General features: G+C 38.1%; 1 protein-coding gene across 1 annotated transcript in view; it reads left to right on the top strand.

Annotated features, from left to right (window-relative positions):
• Positions 1 to 15,523, top strand: part of DNAH11 (dynein axonemal heavy chain 11) — a 321,971-nt gene that overhangs the window by 12,373 nt on the left and 294,075 nt on the right. Inside the window, exons 4-9 of the mRNA XM_061586942.1 lie at positions 1,117 to 1,313; positions 3,417 to 3,606; positions 7,460 to 7,559; positions 9,284 to 9,495; positions 11,204 to 11,437; positions 13,643 to 13,810. Of these exons, the coding sequence (XP_061442926.1) occupies positions 1,117 to 1,313; positions 3,417 to 3,606; positions 7,460 to 7,559; positions 9,284 to 9,495; positions 11,204 to 11,437; positions 13,643 to 13,810 (1,101 nt within the window). The remainder of the gene's footprint in view (positions 1 to 1,116; positions 1,314 to 3,416; positions 3,607 to 7,459; positions 7,560 to 9,283; positions 9,496 to 11,203; positions 11,438 to 13,642; positions 13,811 to 15,523) is intronic.

Raw genomic sequence — 15,523 nt, 5'->3', positions numbered from 1 at the left:
TAACGAGTGGGGTACCGCAGGGCTCAGTCTTGAGTCCAGGGCTCTTCAACACTTTTATTAATAACTTGGATGAGGAGGTACAGGGAATGCTTGTGAGATTTGCAGATGATACAAAATCTTGATAGGCTGGAGGATTGGGCTGAAAACAACAGAATGAAATTTAACAGGGATAAGTGCAAAGTTCTACATCTAGGAAAAAGAAACCAAATCCAGTTATAAGACGGGGAATACTTGGCTCAGCAATACACCATGCAAGAAAGATCTTGGGATTATTGTTGATCACATACTGAATATGAGCCAACAGTGTGACAAAAAAAGGCAAATGCTATTTTAGGCTGCATTAACAGAAATATAGTTTCCAGATTGCTTGAAGTATTGGTTCCCCTCTATTTGGCACTGGTTAGGCCTCATCTTGAGTACGGTATTCAATTCTGGACACCACACTTTTTTGATGGATTCAGACAAACTGGAACAGGTTTAGAGGAGGGCAACAAGGATGATCAGGGGACTGGAAATAAAGCTTTATGAGGAGAGACTGAAAGAACTGGTCATGTTTAACCTTGAGAAGAGAAGACTGAGAGGAGATATGAAAGCACGCTTGAAGTACTTGAAAGGATGCCACACAGAGGAGGGCCAGGATATCTTCTTGATTGTCCCAGAGTACAGAACACGGAATAATGGGCTGAAGTTACAGGAAGCCAGATTTCAACTGAACATCAGGAAAACTTCCTAACAGAGCAGTATGACAATGGAACTAATTACGTAGGAAGGTGGTGAGCTCTCCAGCGATGGGGACATTCAAGAAGCAGCTGGACAGCCACCTGTCGGGTATGTTTTAATTTGGATTCCTGTGTTGAGCAGGGGGTTGGACTCGATGGCCTTATAGGCCCCTTCTAACTCTATGATTCTATGATATCATGATACTACATCAGAAATTCCCTGAATAGCATATATGTCCCACTTTTGATATTCCCCATTGTTTTTGATTATAAGTTACTAGATTCATCTATTCAATCCTTCTGCATATTTTCCCATATCTTTTAACATTACAGTTAATGTTATAACACTTGTGTTTTTCCTCCATCCCTACCACTGTTTTTTCACTATTTCTTCCAGATTGTGCTGCCTATTCTTTCAAATAAGAAAAATAATGAATCCTGGCCACAGTTTATTTCCCTGGACATGGAACGGCATGTAGAAATCATGAAAAATAAGGCATACGTTATGAGAGGAACTATGTCAGGAAGAACTTTCCTTCCCATTCCAACAGTTGTAACAGAGACTGAGTTACATGAGATGTGTACTGAAAACAAGTAAGGCAATTTTGTGTGTGTGTGTGCACATGTGCATGCATCAAAAGGATGTTATGTTTCATATTTGTTCAAGCAGAAGGAAAAGCATTAAATATGTCAATAAATCTGACAGATATGTCAACATAAGTGCAGCGCCAAACAAAGAGAGATGTACTTGAAGTCTTTGGACAGTAACAGAGCAATCCTAAATATAGAAAGCCGGTGTAAGTTATGCCGTTTTAAGTTACTCCTATTCCAAACTCCTTTAAGGAGCAACTTGACTTACACCACCTTTTTTGTTGGCTTAGTTCCGCTGGGTTGCTAGGTCATGTGATAGAGCTGAAGTGGGTTTGGAATAGGTCCAAGCCTCTCCTTGCTGACCTGCCCCCAGAACCCCTTTTTTGGTACTTAACACTAGTGTAAGTTCCACTAGCTGAACTGAGGTGAGGGACCTACATCAGCGCAGCTTAGCCGGGGTGAGGAACTTATGCTGGCAGAGCCCGAGTTTAGCCAGGAAAGCCCAAATTCCGCTGAACCCAAGTTTTCTTATGCCAGTGGAACTTCGATTTGGAATGTCTTGTAACTATCCTAAGTGAAATAAGTAACTGAGGTGTTGATTGCTGCATTACAATATAAACACAACAAACCCAAACTTGTATTTACATCAAAATTCCTACTATATAGCAATATTCAGCATGTCGTTTTGTTACATAGGAAAATAAGTTTTTAAAATATAGTTTTGTTGAACAGTTAGTATCTGCATCTTTTTGAACTGCAATATATGAGTGTAAAACTGGATAGTCACAAAAACAGAGGGCTTACAATTTGCCTGATCGGACTAAGGAATGTGCAGGATATATTTGCACAGCCCCCCAATCCACCCTGTGTCTCTGATCTGAGGGGGCATCTGGGTTAACCTGGGGACCACCTGCCCCACTTCAAAGCCACTCCTGAATAAGTACAGGGAGTGGGGTTAATGTTTAATTAGGGTAAAAAAAACCCCTCCTAATTAAACATGGCTGGGAGAGGGGTGAGGGAAAGAGACATTATGTGTAGGGATGTGCTACAATTCTGTCCAATTTGAAATTGGTACAGAATTTTTCATTAATTCACTTATTCTAAATTGTTGAGGATCAGATTTTAATGTTGCAAATTTCTGCAGCAAAATTTGAAAATGGACTTTTTAAAAGAAAATTCCACCTCCAAATTAACAATTTTAGGAAAATTTATTGATATTTCCTTTAAATATGTTAATATTTTCTTCAAAATATTAATATTTTAAGAAAATTGATATTTCCTTAAAAATACTAATATTAATATCAATATTTTTCCGAGTGAAAAAAATCAGATTGATAAAAGCAGCGGCTAATGATAAAGAATGAACTCGAATTGATGCCAGCCTCTTAGGTTGATAGAATGATTTCAAACCGCCACTGGCTAATGAATCCCATCCCTGGTTGCATGTCGTTCCCCAGCTCATGACGAAGAGTGGTTATCAATTCTTCAAGGTGCTGCACCCCTCAGGATTTATGCCTCCGCTCAGCCACTGTTGAGCAGAGGGCATTGATCCTGTGAAGTGGCATGCAGGCAGGAAGTAGAGCCACAGCATTAGGCCTACCTTCTTGGTCATGGTCTTTTTGAGGGTTTTCCCACCTAATGGCTGCCTCTTCTTCCTGCCTGATGCCCTACCCCCTTACAGCTCTGGATTGCTCTGGGTCATCCAGTCTGACCAATAGCAATCTGTGGCTATCTCAACCTGACTCAGTCAAGGCCCCCAAACCTCTGAACAGGCCTGATTTGGCTTGGGGCTTGGCTGAATCCAGTGCACAGCCCAAGCATTTAGCTATTATGTGGGTAAAAGTTAGGCAGTGGAAATGGAGAACAGTTTTCAGTGTAAAATTAAAAATTTGCAGTGTAAAAGAGAATTTTGGAATAAAAGAGAAAGAATTACATGACACAAACAATAAATGTAGCAGGATGTATAATGCTAAGCAACATAATCAATTTTCAGTCAGGATAAAGGAATAAAAGTAGGGCAGGAATACAGAGTAGTTAAACCCAGGGACATTTTGCACTGCATGTAAGAATGTGGGAATCCTGCCATTTTTTCTTCCTTACTTGCAGGCAGGACTCCTATACAAGGTCTGTACTGCATGCAATAGAATCAATGGTTATCAAGTGGTCCCATCAAATACAAGACACTGTAGAAAGGAATTCAGCTCAAACTCGTCTTCATGGCTTTCACTCAGATCCTCCCATTGAGCTCAGGTTTTGGAAGGAAAGAAAGGATAATCTCTTGTTAATATATGACCAGGTAAGCAGTTAACACTTCATGACCATTTTTGTATATAACATGATTTATTGAAAATTTGGATGTTAGTTTAACACGTAAATAGTTTAACATGTAGATACTGCCAAGCAAGCTAAGGTTTTAAGTGGAAGTGAGGCTCTTGGGCTCCTGCTGGGAGGAAGGGTGGGATATAAATAAAATAATAAATAAATAATTAAGAAGACCCCTAGGGATTAAAAATGTTGAGTTTATTCAGCTAACCTTTACTCAAGAGTAGACCCATTGAAATTAATAACCTTGACTAACTTAGGGTCTACTCTGGTATATGGTTAGTTGAATACATATAGAAATAAGATCTCTTCCGGTTCCTGCTGCACTGTTTGGTTACATATTATACTCTCCAGACACTTTGAAATTTAGTTCTACTAACTCTTAAATTTCCAATATCCATGTTTGGGGTCATAATCCTGCTTACTGTGTACACAGAGAAGCTCTTCTGGAACCTAGTAAACTCTTCTCAAAACATGCTGCCTTGATTGCTGTCCACTACTGTTCTTCTCAGCATGCAGCCAGAACATTCAATTTAAGGGAATCCTTCCTGTATGTCATGCTGAAGAATTCAATGACCTGTTCCTCCTTAAGCTCCTTGATATGATAAGGCTGCAGTCAGCAGAAACAGAAGTAGGGCCGCGTTCAGGGGCCTGGGAAGGACCTGCTTTGAAGTGAATGTTTTTGCTGTTGTGTGATATTTGGAGAACAGCAACAACCAGGTGCTGACATGATAACATGGTGGGGTGAGGAGTGTCATACTGGCTTCTTAGAGTTACTTCATGTTCTTCTCCCTGCATGTGGAGCTATCAAGAGATGCCCGGATGGCATCCACCCGAGAGTTCTCAAAGAACTCAAAAGTGAAATTGCTGATCTGCTAACTAAAATATGTAACTTGTCCCTTGGGTCCTCCTCCGTGCCTGAGGACTAGAAAGTGGCAAATGTAACGCCAATCTTCAAAAAGGGATCCAGAGGAGATCCCGGAAATTACAGGCCAGTTAGCTTAACGTCTGTCCCTGGAAAACTGGTAGAAAGTATGATTAAAGCTAGATTAACTAAGCACATAGAAGAACAAGCCTTGCTGAAGCAGAGCCAGCATGGCTTCTGCAAGAGAAAGTCCTGTCTCAGTAACCTATTAGAATTCTTTGAGAGTGTCAACAAGCATATAGATAGAGGTGATCCAGTGGACATAGTGTACTTAGACTTTCAAAAAGCGTTTGACAAGGTACCTCACCAAAGGCTTCTGAGGAAGCTTAGCAGTCATGGAATAAGAGGAGAGGTCCTCTTGTGGATAAGAAATTGGTTAAGAAGCAGAAAGCAGAGAGTAGGAATAAACGGACAGTTCTCCCAATGGAGTGCTGTAGAAAGTGGAGTCCCTCAAGGATCGGTATTGGGACCTGTACTTTTCAACTTGTTCATTAATGACCTAGAATTAGGAGTGAGCAGTGAAGTGGCCAAGTTTGCTGACGACACTAAATTGTTCAGGGTTGTTAAAACAAAAAGGGATTGCAAAGAGCTCCAAAAAGACCTCTCCAAACTGAGTGAATGGGCGGAAAAATGGCAAATGCAATTCAATATAAACAAGTGTAAAATTATGCATATTGGAGCAAAAAATCTTAATTTAACATATACGCTCATGGGGTCTGAACTGGCGGTGACCGACCAGGAGAGAGACCTCGGGGTTGTAGTGGACAGCACGATGAAAATGTCGACCCAGTGTGCGGCAGCTGTGAAAAAGGCAAATTCCATGCTAGCGATAATTAGGAAAGGTATTGAAAATAAAACAGCCGATATCATAATGCCGTTGTATAAATCTATGGTGCAGCCGCATTTGGAATACTGTGTACAGTTCTGGTCACCTCATCTCAAAAAGGATATTATAGAGTTGGAAAAGGTTCAGAAGAGGGCAACCAGAATGATCAAGGGGATGGAGCGACTCCCTTACGAGGAAAGGTTGCAGCATTTGGGGCTTTTTAGTTTAGAGAAAAGGCGGGTCAGAGGAGACATGATAGAAGTGTATAAAATTATGCATGGCATTGAGAAAGTGGATAGAGAAAAGTTCTTCTCCCTCTCTCATAATACTGGAACTCGTGGACATTCAAAGAAGCTGAATGTTGGAAGATTCAGGACAGACAAAAGGAAGTACTTCTTTACTCAGCGCATAGTTAAACTATGGAATTTGCTCCCACAAGATGCAGTAATGGCCGCCAGCTTGGACGGCTTTAAAAGAAGATTAGACAAATTCATGGAGGACAGGGCTATCAATGGCTACTAGCCATGATGGCTGTGCTATGCCACCCTAGTCAGAGGCAGCATGCTTCTGAAAACCAGTTGCCGGAAGCCTCAGGAGGGGAGAGTGTTCTTGCACTCGGGTCCTGCTTGCGGACTTCCCCCAGGCACCTGGTTGGCCACTGTGAGAACAGGAGGCTGGACTAGATGGGCCACTGGCCTGATCCAGCAGGCTCTTCTTATGTTCTTATGTTCTTAAGTTTAAAAACTTGGATTCCAAGATAAATGATAAATTAACTTAAGGAATCTTATGGAAGGAAAGCTTCCCCTTTTTATTTTCTCCTCCCTGAACTCACCTGCAATCCCTGAAAAGCCTCTCTGCAGAATGCAGTGGGAGTGGGAGAGGAGGCCCCTGAACAACTTGGGATGTGATATTGGGGACACAGGTGGCTGCAGGCAGGTGAGAGAGGTTTTTCTTCCATGAATTCCCTCAAGTTAACTTGTGTTAGTATCCAATCTAATCAATTTTAGACATCCTCAACAATAAAAAAAACCCAAAAAGGATACCAAAAATCAGCAACAACAAAACAGCAATAAAGCAAGAACCATAATACTAAAACAGTTGTGGAACTTGTACTACAACTCTTATCATCCTTGACTATTGGCCATGCTGGTGGGGGCTAATGGGAGTTAGATTCCAGCAACATCTGGAGGGCCCCTACTCCTGTACTAAAAACCTCAGGATAATAAAATTAGCTTCACCTGATGCTGAAAAACTAATATTCTGTGGATAATATTCCACAGTTAATATTCCTCCACTTGAGAAGGTACTATCCTGAACCTATAAAGGTGGGGGTACACAGAGGAGGGTCTTTGATGGACTTTAGAGCATGGCCAGGGTCATATGGAAGTAAGTGATTCATCAGATACCTTGGTTCCAAACCATATAGGCCTTGAATTGTTCCCGGAAACAAACTACAAGTTAGTAAAAATTCTTTTAATACTGGCAACGCATGCTCTAAGGCAGTGGTTCCCCCCCATGGACCACTTGAAAACTGTTGAAGGTCTTGGGAAACCTCTTAATTATTTTTCTGTCTAATGTAGCCATTGTAATGCCTTGGCTAGATGCTGTGTGATTTTTATTGTATTTTTATTGCTTCTTTTATTTCTTATATTGTATTTTATTGTATTACAATTTGCATTCCATAGAACTTAAATTACAATATAAGAAATAAAAAGAAACAATAAAAATCCAATTAAAAACCAATATGAATATTTTGTGGTCATCACGTATCCTTCAAGTTTTTTTTATAAAAGAATACTGGGATATTTGGCCATTATTGATTGATTGATTGATTGATTGCACTTGTATACCGCCCCATAGCCGAAGCTGTCTGGGCGGTTTACAGCAATCAAAAATATTAAAACAAATTCTTTGGTTTAGGACTTAATTTTTAAATTTGTGCCCAACTATTTTTGAAACCTCACTGCTTGGTCTTTCCAAAATTTCTTTATTTGAACACCACCTACCCCCATTTTGTGGTAAAATGAGTTCTTAAACTACATTTTTAGTAAACGGAATGTGCTGTTCTAATTTCAGCTTAAAAGTCCTGTTGTTCAGAAAATGATTAGGATCTTAAAAGCGAAGATGAGCAGTTATTATTCTACTTTTCAAGACATTTACAAGGAGGTAGAAAATGGTAACGTTTCTCCAAATGAAATGAAAATACTCTGTCTATGTTTGTGTGTATATGTTATGGAACAATCCATAATACTTCTTCACATCTCACTGTAAGGTAGCATTGATAAACTGCCTGAGCTTTGGGACAGTCTTGGGTGTCCTCATAATTTATTTGTATAAAATTTGTCTGGATATTTTACTTTGATTAAAAAACCAAGAGAAAATAGATAAGCAATTAAATTACCATGACTGTTTTATTGATTATTGAGATTATTGAGAGACAGTTCCATGTGTTAAATCTGTTAGTAGACAGTTTTATTTCTAACATAAAATTAAAGTTAATATATTACCTAGTTGTTCATATGTTACTATTTTGTTTGCATATTGATCAAATGAAATGTCAATGAAATATCATTATAATGCTTGTTATTTTTATAGGATACTTTATCCTAAACGTACAAAGAGTTGCGTAAATGATAAAATTTACATGGCCCTTGCTAGGCAGGTGAACATTATATCCTTCATTGTTTTTTTTTTTTACAATTTGGAAGAAAGTATCACTTCCTAGTTATAGGTTAATCTTGCATGTAAATGACTACCACGAGAAATCATTATTTTGCATGTTGGCCAAAACTGATTAAAACAGTTAGAATTTCTTCATTGATGTTGGAAAGTATTGACCTTTGAAAAGTGACAGTGCTTCACTTTCACTTTTTTGATGGGATAAACATTTTTACCCCTAGATTGGAATAGTTATCACTTCCTAAATAGTGAGTAGCTGAAAGGAAAGCTGGTAGACTATGAGAAGAACCAACACCACCCAGTGCCTCCCTGGGGTACTACTGGGAGAAAGGGTGGGATATAAATTAAATAAATAAATAATAAGTGATTCAAGGCTGAGCACTTGGAGTGAAACTAATTTAGTTTGGTGAGGTGAGCAAAAGAGGTAGTGGATATTTTTCCTCAACTGGCTAACTGTGAACCAATTCACACATGCCCTGTTGCATGGTGGGGAAGGCCAAATTAATGCTTATTCAAGCTGGCAGCCTGGCAAAGAGGTTGTTTGAATACTTCATCATTCAGCTTGTTGGCTGGTGAATAATAAGGTCTTTGACTGGAAACTTGAATGAATGGGACACTGGATGCTGGACTAGATAGGCCTTTGGTCTGATCAGCACGGTTCTTCTTATGACTTAGCTCTGCTTCATTGATTACTCAATGTGGCACTCCTCTTTATGTGGTTGAGCAGTTAGCAAACTCCAATCTTTCACTATAGAAATGACTTCACATTTGAAACGGGCTCCATGCTGATGCCCAATTAGGGGAGTATTCTATTTAGTGATTCTTCTCCCTCCAAAAAAAAGGGGGGTGACATAGCTTGCCCTACTGAGTTTCTGTGGAGTGCTGCTTCATATGTGAGGTCATCTGAATGGTGAATGGGAATGGCTATGCCTGCTTTTCTACTGTACAAAGAGGAATATCACAGAAACAAATGTATGAACTGGAGTAAAACATTCAAATTTCTCCTAACCTGCATGCTGCCACACTGCTGGATAAATAAAAGCCTTTATTATAGGTAGGGATGGAAATCTTCCTGAAAATTCTTCAGCATTGTAGTGCAAATTTCATTTTTACTTATTTGCACACTTTCTTCCCAAGCAATTTCTCCTAGCAATTTTTGTATGTTATTTTCATTAATATATTCATTTTTGTGCACACTGAATCAATTTTTTTCTTTCTTAGCACTCACTGAAGCTGAGGATATTGAAGTATACCTGAGACCTCTGCAAAGACATATTCAGCATCTTCTAGTTACAGAATTTCCAAAGATACATATTTTAATTCTCCCTTTGTTCCACACCATCTGTCTGATCTGGAGTCATTCCAAGTTTTACAACATGCCAATAAGAATCATATTTCTACTGCAGGAATTCTGCAATCTTTTCATTGACCAGGTAGTGCAAATTATGGATAGAAAACTAGATAAGCATGAAAAGCATAATCTTACGCATGTCAATTTGGAAATAAATTCTATGTATTTCAGTGAGATTGCTCCCAAGTAAGTGTGCATAGGATTTCAGCCTTAGTCAATAAGACCCAATCAATTGTAAAGGCAAGAGAGTATAAATTTTTCTGGTGTTAGTTACTTTTAGCTCCAAACTTGAACATTTATTGTGAATTGCCAAGGCCCCAAGATACTATTTTTACAACTCGAGCTATATTACACACAAATAATTATAGTAATAAATTCTGCTATTTTATGTGTTTTCTATTAAAAATACAATAAGCTGTTTGTCTGAAGAAGAGCTGGCATTTTTTAAAAAATGACATAGTTGTTTACAAACTGTTTGTCATGTCAGCTAAATACAGCATCCATTTTTAATATATTGTTAATGGGAATAAGTGATCAAATAGCAAAACTCTAATAACAATATCTGCCAGGTTCAAGACCATATGGAAATTATTAATGAACCAGTTTACTGCTAGGTTACTTCATAGTTTGACACCAATAAACTGTAAAGAGGCAATGCCAATAATTTAACAGAACTCTTAACTCTCTGTAAACAAAATCTCTTTTGCATTGACTGTTTCAGCAGATGCAGTTTTCCTTGTTTAGCAAAAAGTTTACTTTGCTGCCAGTTTCCTACCTTCCTTCTTTGATCAACACATCTTCATAGGGTTGGAGTGGATGAAATTTTCTGTATTGTTTTGTGTTAAAAAAAACTAAGGCTGAAATCCTATACACACCTACCTGGGAGTCAGTCCCATTGAAGTCAAAGGAGTTACTTCTGCATAGATAGGTAAAGGATTTTGCTGTTCATGAGTTTATATAAGTGTCATGTTTATATCAGTGTCATGGGCAGGAAGGTTTACTCCACCTTACAGGTGTTTCCTGAAAACAATGGTTACTTTTTTGTGATTCAACTGTATGGCAGCTATTCATACTTGTGAAGAGGAAAGTAACAACCTCTTCTTATGGGCTATTTAGTGTTGTATCAAAACTTAAACTCTCCAAATTGGCCTCTGTTAACAGGGGCTCCATCAGAGTATACATGTTTGTACAGACCACATTGAGACATATTGCACATCTGCAATAGATTTGACTGTCTTCCATAGATCCCATTCTGTCTGTCATAATTATGGGTAGTTCACTAGTTACCAATAAAGATACAAATAAATTTGCAAGCAGTTTGTAATTTTGCTTTGCCGGTTGTTGGTACTTCTATAAACCAACCACTGCATGTACAGTACAAAACTGTAGCAAACAAATTTTGATGTCAAGCTAATAATGGCTGTGATAAAAAGATGTTCACAGTTGAGTTATGTATGTAAGTGGCTTGTATCTACTACTTGGTATAGATATGTAGATGTTTAAAATGTATAAGTTATTTGATTTGAATTTCTTGCAAAAGTACTGTCAACAGATTTGTCATATGATGTAGGTATGTGCTACAAACATACAACCTCCTTTATAAATTCTTCAGTGATATTGCCTTCATGCCAGTGACTCTTAGGCAGGAATATAATTATTCCATTTTGTTAGTAGCTAAATAAGATCACATTCTTAAACCTTTACATTTATAATTAGGTCCTTTAGATTAATGAGTTTTCTTTCATTGATGGTTTGGTGCTTTATTTTTTTAATGTTATTTTCCCTCTTAGGCTATATCATACCTTTCACCAGAAGATATAATGAAAAGAGAAACTGAAGAAACTTTGGAACAAGTGCAAGAGGCTTGTAATATTTTAAGGAGCTTTAAGGATACCTTTTTTAGTCAAAGAGAAAAAATGGCTACTTATTTCACAAATGGTCAAGAGATTAAACCGTGGGATTTTCAGCCTCATTTGGTATTTTTTAGATTTGATATGTTTCTAAATCGCTTGGAAAAAATAGAGGTATTACTTACTAGCTCCTATTATATCTGCCAATATTACAGTTAAAGTAGTCTACCTGGAAAATTATACAGGTTTTTCTTTCAAGTGAAGACATAACCCTACATTTTCTATACTTGTTGGTAATGCCATATATATATATAAATTAATGATTAAATTTGTTTCAGGATAGAATCATTCTTCTCTGAAAACTTTTCCAATTATAACTTCACATTAAACTAATGGCAGAAAATCAGCATGATCTATGAAATCATAATATTGGCCCCATCCACCATTTGCATTCAGCCGCTGGGAAGTTTCTGGTAAGATAACAGTAGCAGTGTAGGGAAACATTGCTCACCTGGCTTCCCTAGATGGATGTTGCTGCCGGTAGCCAAGAGGAGCAAGGGCATTGCAGTGCAGGTACAGCAGCGGATGCAATCTGACACTCCTGTTACTGCACCTGCACCAACCTCCCTGCTGCTTTGCCCCTCTCAGGCGCTCGCAGCAAGCTTCGTGTTGGGAAGTCAGGTGAGCAATGCCACCCACTACTGCAAAGGAATATAACCATCAGGGTGAAAAAGGTTCCCCACTCTTGCTGTACACACTTACTTGGGAACAAGCGCAACTGAAATCAGTGGGACTTGCTTCTGTTCTGATTAGACATGAATAGGATTGCACTGTAAATATTAGAGCTACGTAGCTAAAAATCAATATTTATTTATTTGATTTATATCCTGCCCTTTCTCCCAGTAGAAGCCCAGGGTGGCAAACAGAAGCCCTAAAAACACTTTAAAACATGATAAAAACAGACTTCAAAATATATTAAAACACAACAACCATTAAAAACATATTAAAACAAAGCATCTTTAAAAACATTTTTAAAAGCTTTAAAAACATTAAAAAAGAAGATTTAAAAATATATTAAGCAATTCCAACAGAGGTGCATACTGGGATAAGGTCTCTACTTAAAAGGCTTGTTGAAAAAGGAAGGTCTTTAGGTGCTGAAAAGTTGTTGCAAACCAATGGGTCCAGGGTGGGCTTCTTCAGGAGTGGTCAAATCACCACCTCTTTCAGGGTGACTGGAACAACTTGCTCCCACAATTATGCATTGACCATACCCTGGATCCACTTGGTCAAACCCCCTCAGCAAGCTTTAATAAGCCAAGAAGGGCAAAGGTCGAGAGGACACATTACTGGCCACATTGTCACAAGCACCTGGTCCACATCATCAGGCTACATCAACTGAAACCATTCCCAAAACATTGCAGCAGATATTGTACTGGACACATCACTGGGGCTACAGTAGATGTGGATGAGGCATCAAGATCACTATGGAGGCGAGCAACTTAACCCTCAAAGTGCCTTGCAAACAATTCACAGTAGGCCTCTTAAGGGTCTAAAACTCCCATTTCCTGGAGTTGATGTCAACAGACCCCTGACAATATGGAAAAGCTCCACTGGACGGCTACTTGAGGATATATAATACAATTTTCATAGCTTATGTGGGCCAGAGAGAAGAGAGGTTTACCAACCCAAAGGGGAAAAAAGGGATTCGTATCAAAGATGACATAAAATGTCACTTTTATTCTAAAAATACTGGTGCATATAGAGTTACTAAGCTCTTCCTCAAGGTTTCCTTTCTCTCCAGTGCATTCAGGCTCCTATCTCTCTCTCTCTCCCCCTGTCCACAAATTTATCTGTACTTCATATTTAAACAGGAGCACTCCTATACACTTTATTTGGGGGAGTGGGAAGAGATGCCACTGTTGTACCAGTGGAAAGACCACCATATTCTAGCCAAGATGGGGAGGGGGAAAACACAACAAAGAAAATGCTAAAGTGGTAGATTTCTTTCCCCACATCCCAGCGCAAGGTTCTCCAAGAGCTTTTTGGGGATAAACATCTATACACAGAAAAACTCTAGTTTCTATCTATTGGGTTTTTTTAATTATCTTTCTCCACTTTTCTCTATAATAGAAAACATAAATATGTTTACAACTTGCTTTCAGTTATAAGGTGATGATTTTAATTTATTACCTGCCCTTCACCCTGATGTCCCAGGGTGGGTTACAATAATTTAAAATAAGCCTCAAAAACAACTTACAATAAAAAATGTGAAAAGCTGGGTTGTAGAGTGAACTATGTGAGTTTTGATGGGACAAGGGTATATTTTAATAAAATTTTCATTGTGACGGGCTGAGGTTAATTATAATATTTATTGTTTAGGAAATTTTTGTTACTATGCTGGAGTTTGAAAAGCTGGAGAAACTGGAGTTTGGTGGAATCAAAGGAAAATTTTTGAATGATCAAATATGCAAGTTGAATGAAGAATTTATGGAGTCTTGTAACATTTTTAAAGAGCGAATGTATAATCCCTTAGATTACGACAATGTGGTAATTATGGATTTTTCATATTTGGGTTTGGGTTTTTAATCCTATAAAATTGCAAGTATATATCATGATAGTGGCCCTGTATGCACGTCATGGTAAGCCATAAACCATGCCTCGTCATGCACAAGCAAATCACACCTGCTTTGCTCTTTCCTTGAATGTGTTCTTGAATTCTGATAATGCCTCTTGATCACCTAGCTGAAGGACAGACACGGTTGTCAAGTTTGCCTTTGTTTGCCTGCTCCTTTTGCCTCTGGCCATGCCTATCATTTGCATGTGGCATCCAGGGGGGGACATGGCTGTTGGGCTGAAAAAGGTTCCCCATCTCTGGCTTACTGTGATGTGCAAATGTGGTGACTGGGAGGAAAGTACAATGTGGAGAAGAAGTTAATACATTTAAAGCCTGATCTAAAAATGGTCAAACTCAGAAGAAATTGTTCAGCTTTGAGACATGTATTCAGTTAAGCTTGAATGTTTTAACTTCTAGCACTTTATGTTGCTTTCTTCTTTATGTGTGTTCTTTAGAGAGCAGTTTCTCTTGGAAATTTGAATTTCAGGTTTGACAGTAGGGTACCAATGTTAACCTCCTTATCCATAGTTTATATCTTGAAATTTTCAGTGTCCCCTATTAATGAACATTTGACATGTTATTTGTATTCTTCTTGAGTAATATGAATCAATTTTATTTCCATAAAATACTGTTTAAAATTAATATATAGTTCCTTGGAAAACATGAAATATAGCTTAATGTTTTATGTAGTTCAGAACTGGCCTGCGGTACAGAAAGTTTTCAAATAATTCTTGTTTGAAGCTAGTTGACTTTTCAGCTTAATTGTAAGTCAAGCATATTATACAAGTGTTACACTTTCTGATTTTATCTGGTGCCACCTTACTTCTTTATGCATCTTGAATACTGACTGATGAAATAAAAGAATAAAGCTAAGAACTAACCAGTTATGCTTCTCTTGTCAACACTTGACATTTGTTTTCATTCATATTTTCAAGAAGTGTTTGTCTTTGGGTTTTGGAATGTTAACCAAAAGCTTTACCAAACAACAGCTGCTAACAGAAAAGCTAATATGCCAGAAACTACAAGATGAAAACCCATGGCAATATAAAATAACGTTGGTGTTAAAGAATTTCCTGGAATTTTTTGTGTGTGTCTGTTACATAGTGTGCCCAGCATGGTTAATGTATGACGCTTGAAACTCTGTTTTATAGCAGTTCCAGGAATAGAATTATAAAAATATTTGATGACTAGATTTATTCACATACCATATCATCCCATACTTACCATAGAAAATTTAATGCATCTGATGAAATGAACCCTCGAGCATGACAGCACATGCCACAATGAATTTGTTAATCTTAAAATCCTACAAGATTGATAGCTTATTTTGCCTTTCACTTTATTTTACTTCAAGCAAATTCTCTATATTGCTTTTCCTTGAACTCTGTTGGAACAATATTCTTCCCCAAAAGTAGGTAAATGCCCATTCTTCAGAATCTCCTTTACCAGTTCAGAATGCAGGTATTGGGGTTCATACTTTAATACTTAGGTACATTTAGAAAACAAACTTTCTGGACATATAATAGACAGAACAATCCTGACTGGGACTGTGGAAGATTGGAGTAGAAGAGTCACTGCTGCATCTGAAGCCCTGTCCATTCCTGTTGCTCAGGGCGTAAGGTAGAGAGCTGTTTTTTATTTTATTT

Source organism: Rhineura floridana, chromosome 10 (assembly GCF_030035675.1).
Source record: "Rhineura floridana isolate rRhiFlo1 chromosome 10, rRhiFlo1.hap2, whole genome shotgun sequence".
In the NCBI taxonomy this organism is placed as follows: domain Eukaryota; kingdom Metazoa; phylum Chordata; class Lepidosauria; order Squamata; family Rhineuridae; genus Rhineura; species Rhineura floridana.
Note: the sequence above shows the minus strand (reverse complement) of the source record. Positions and strands in the feature narration are given on the sequence as shown.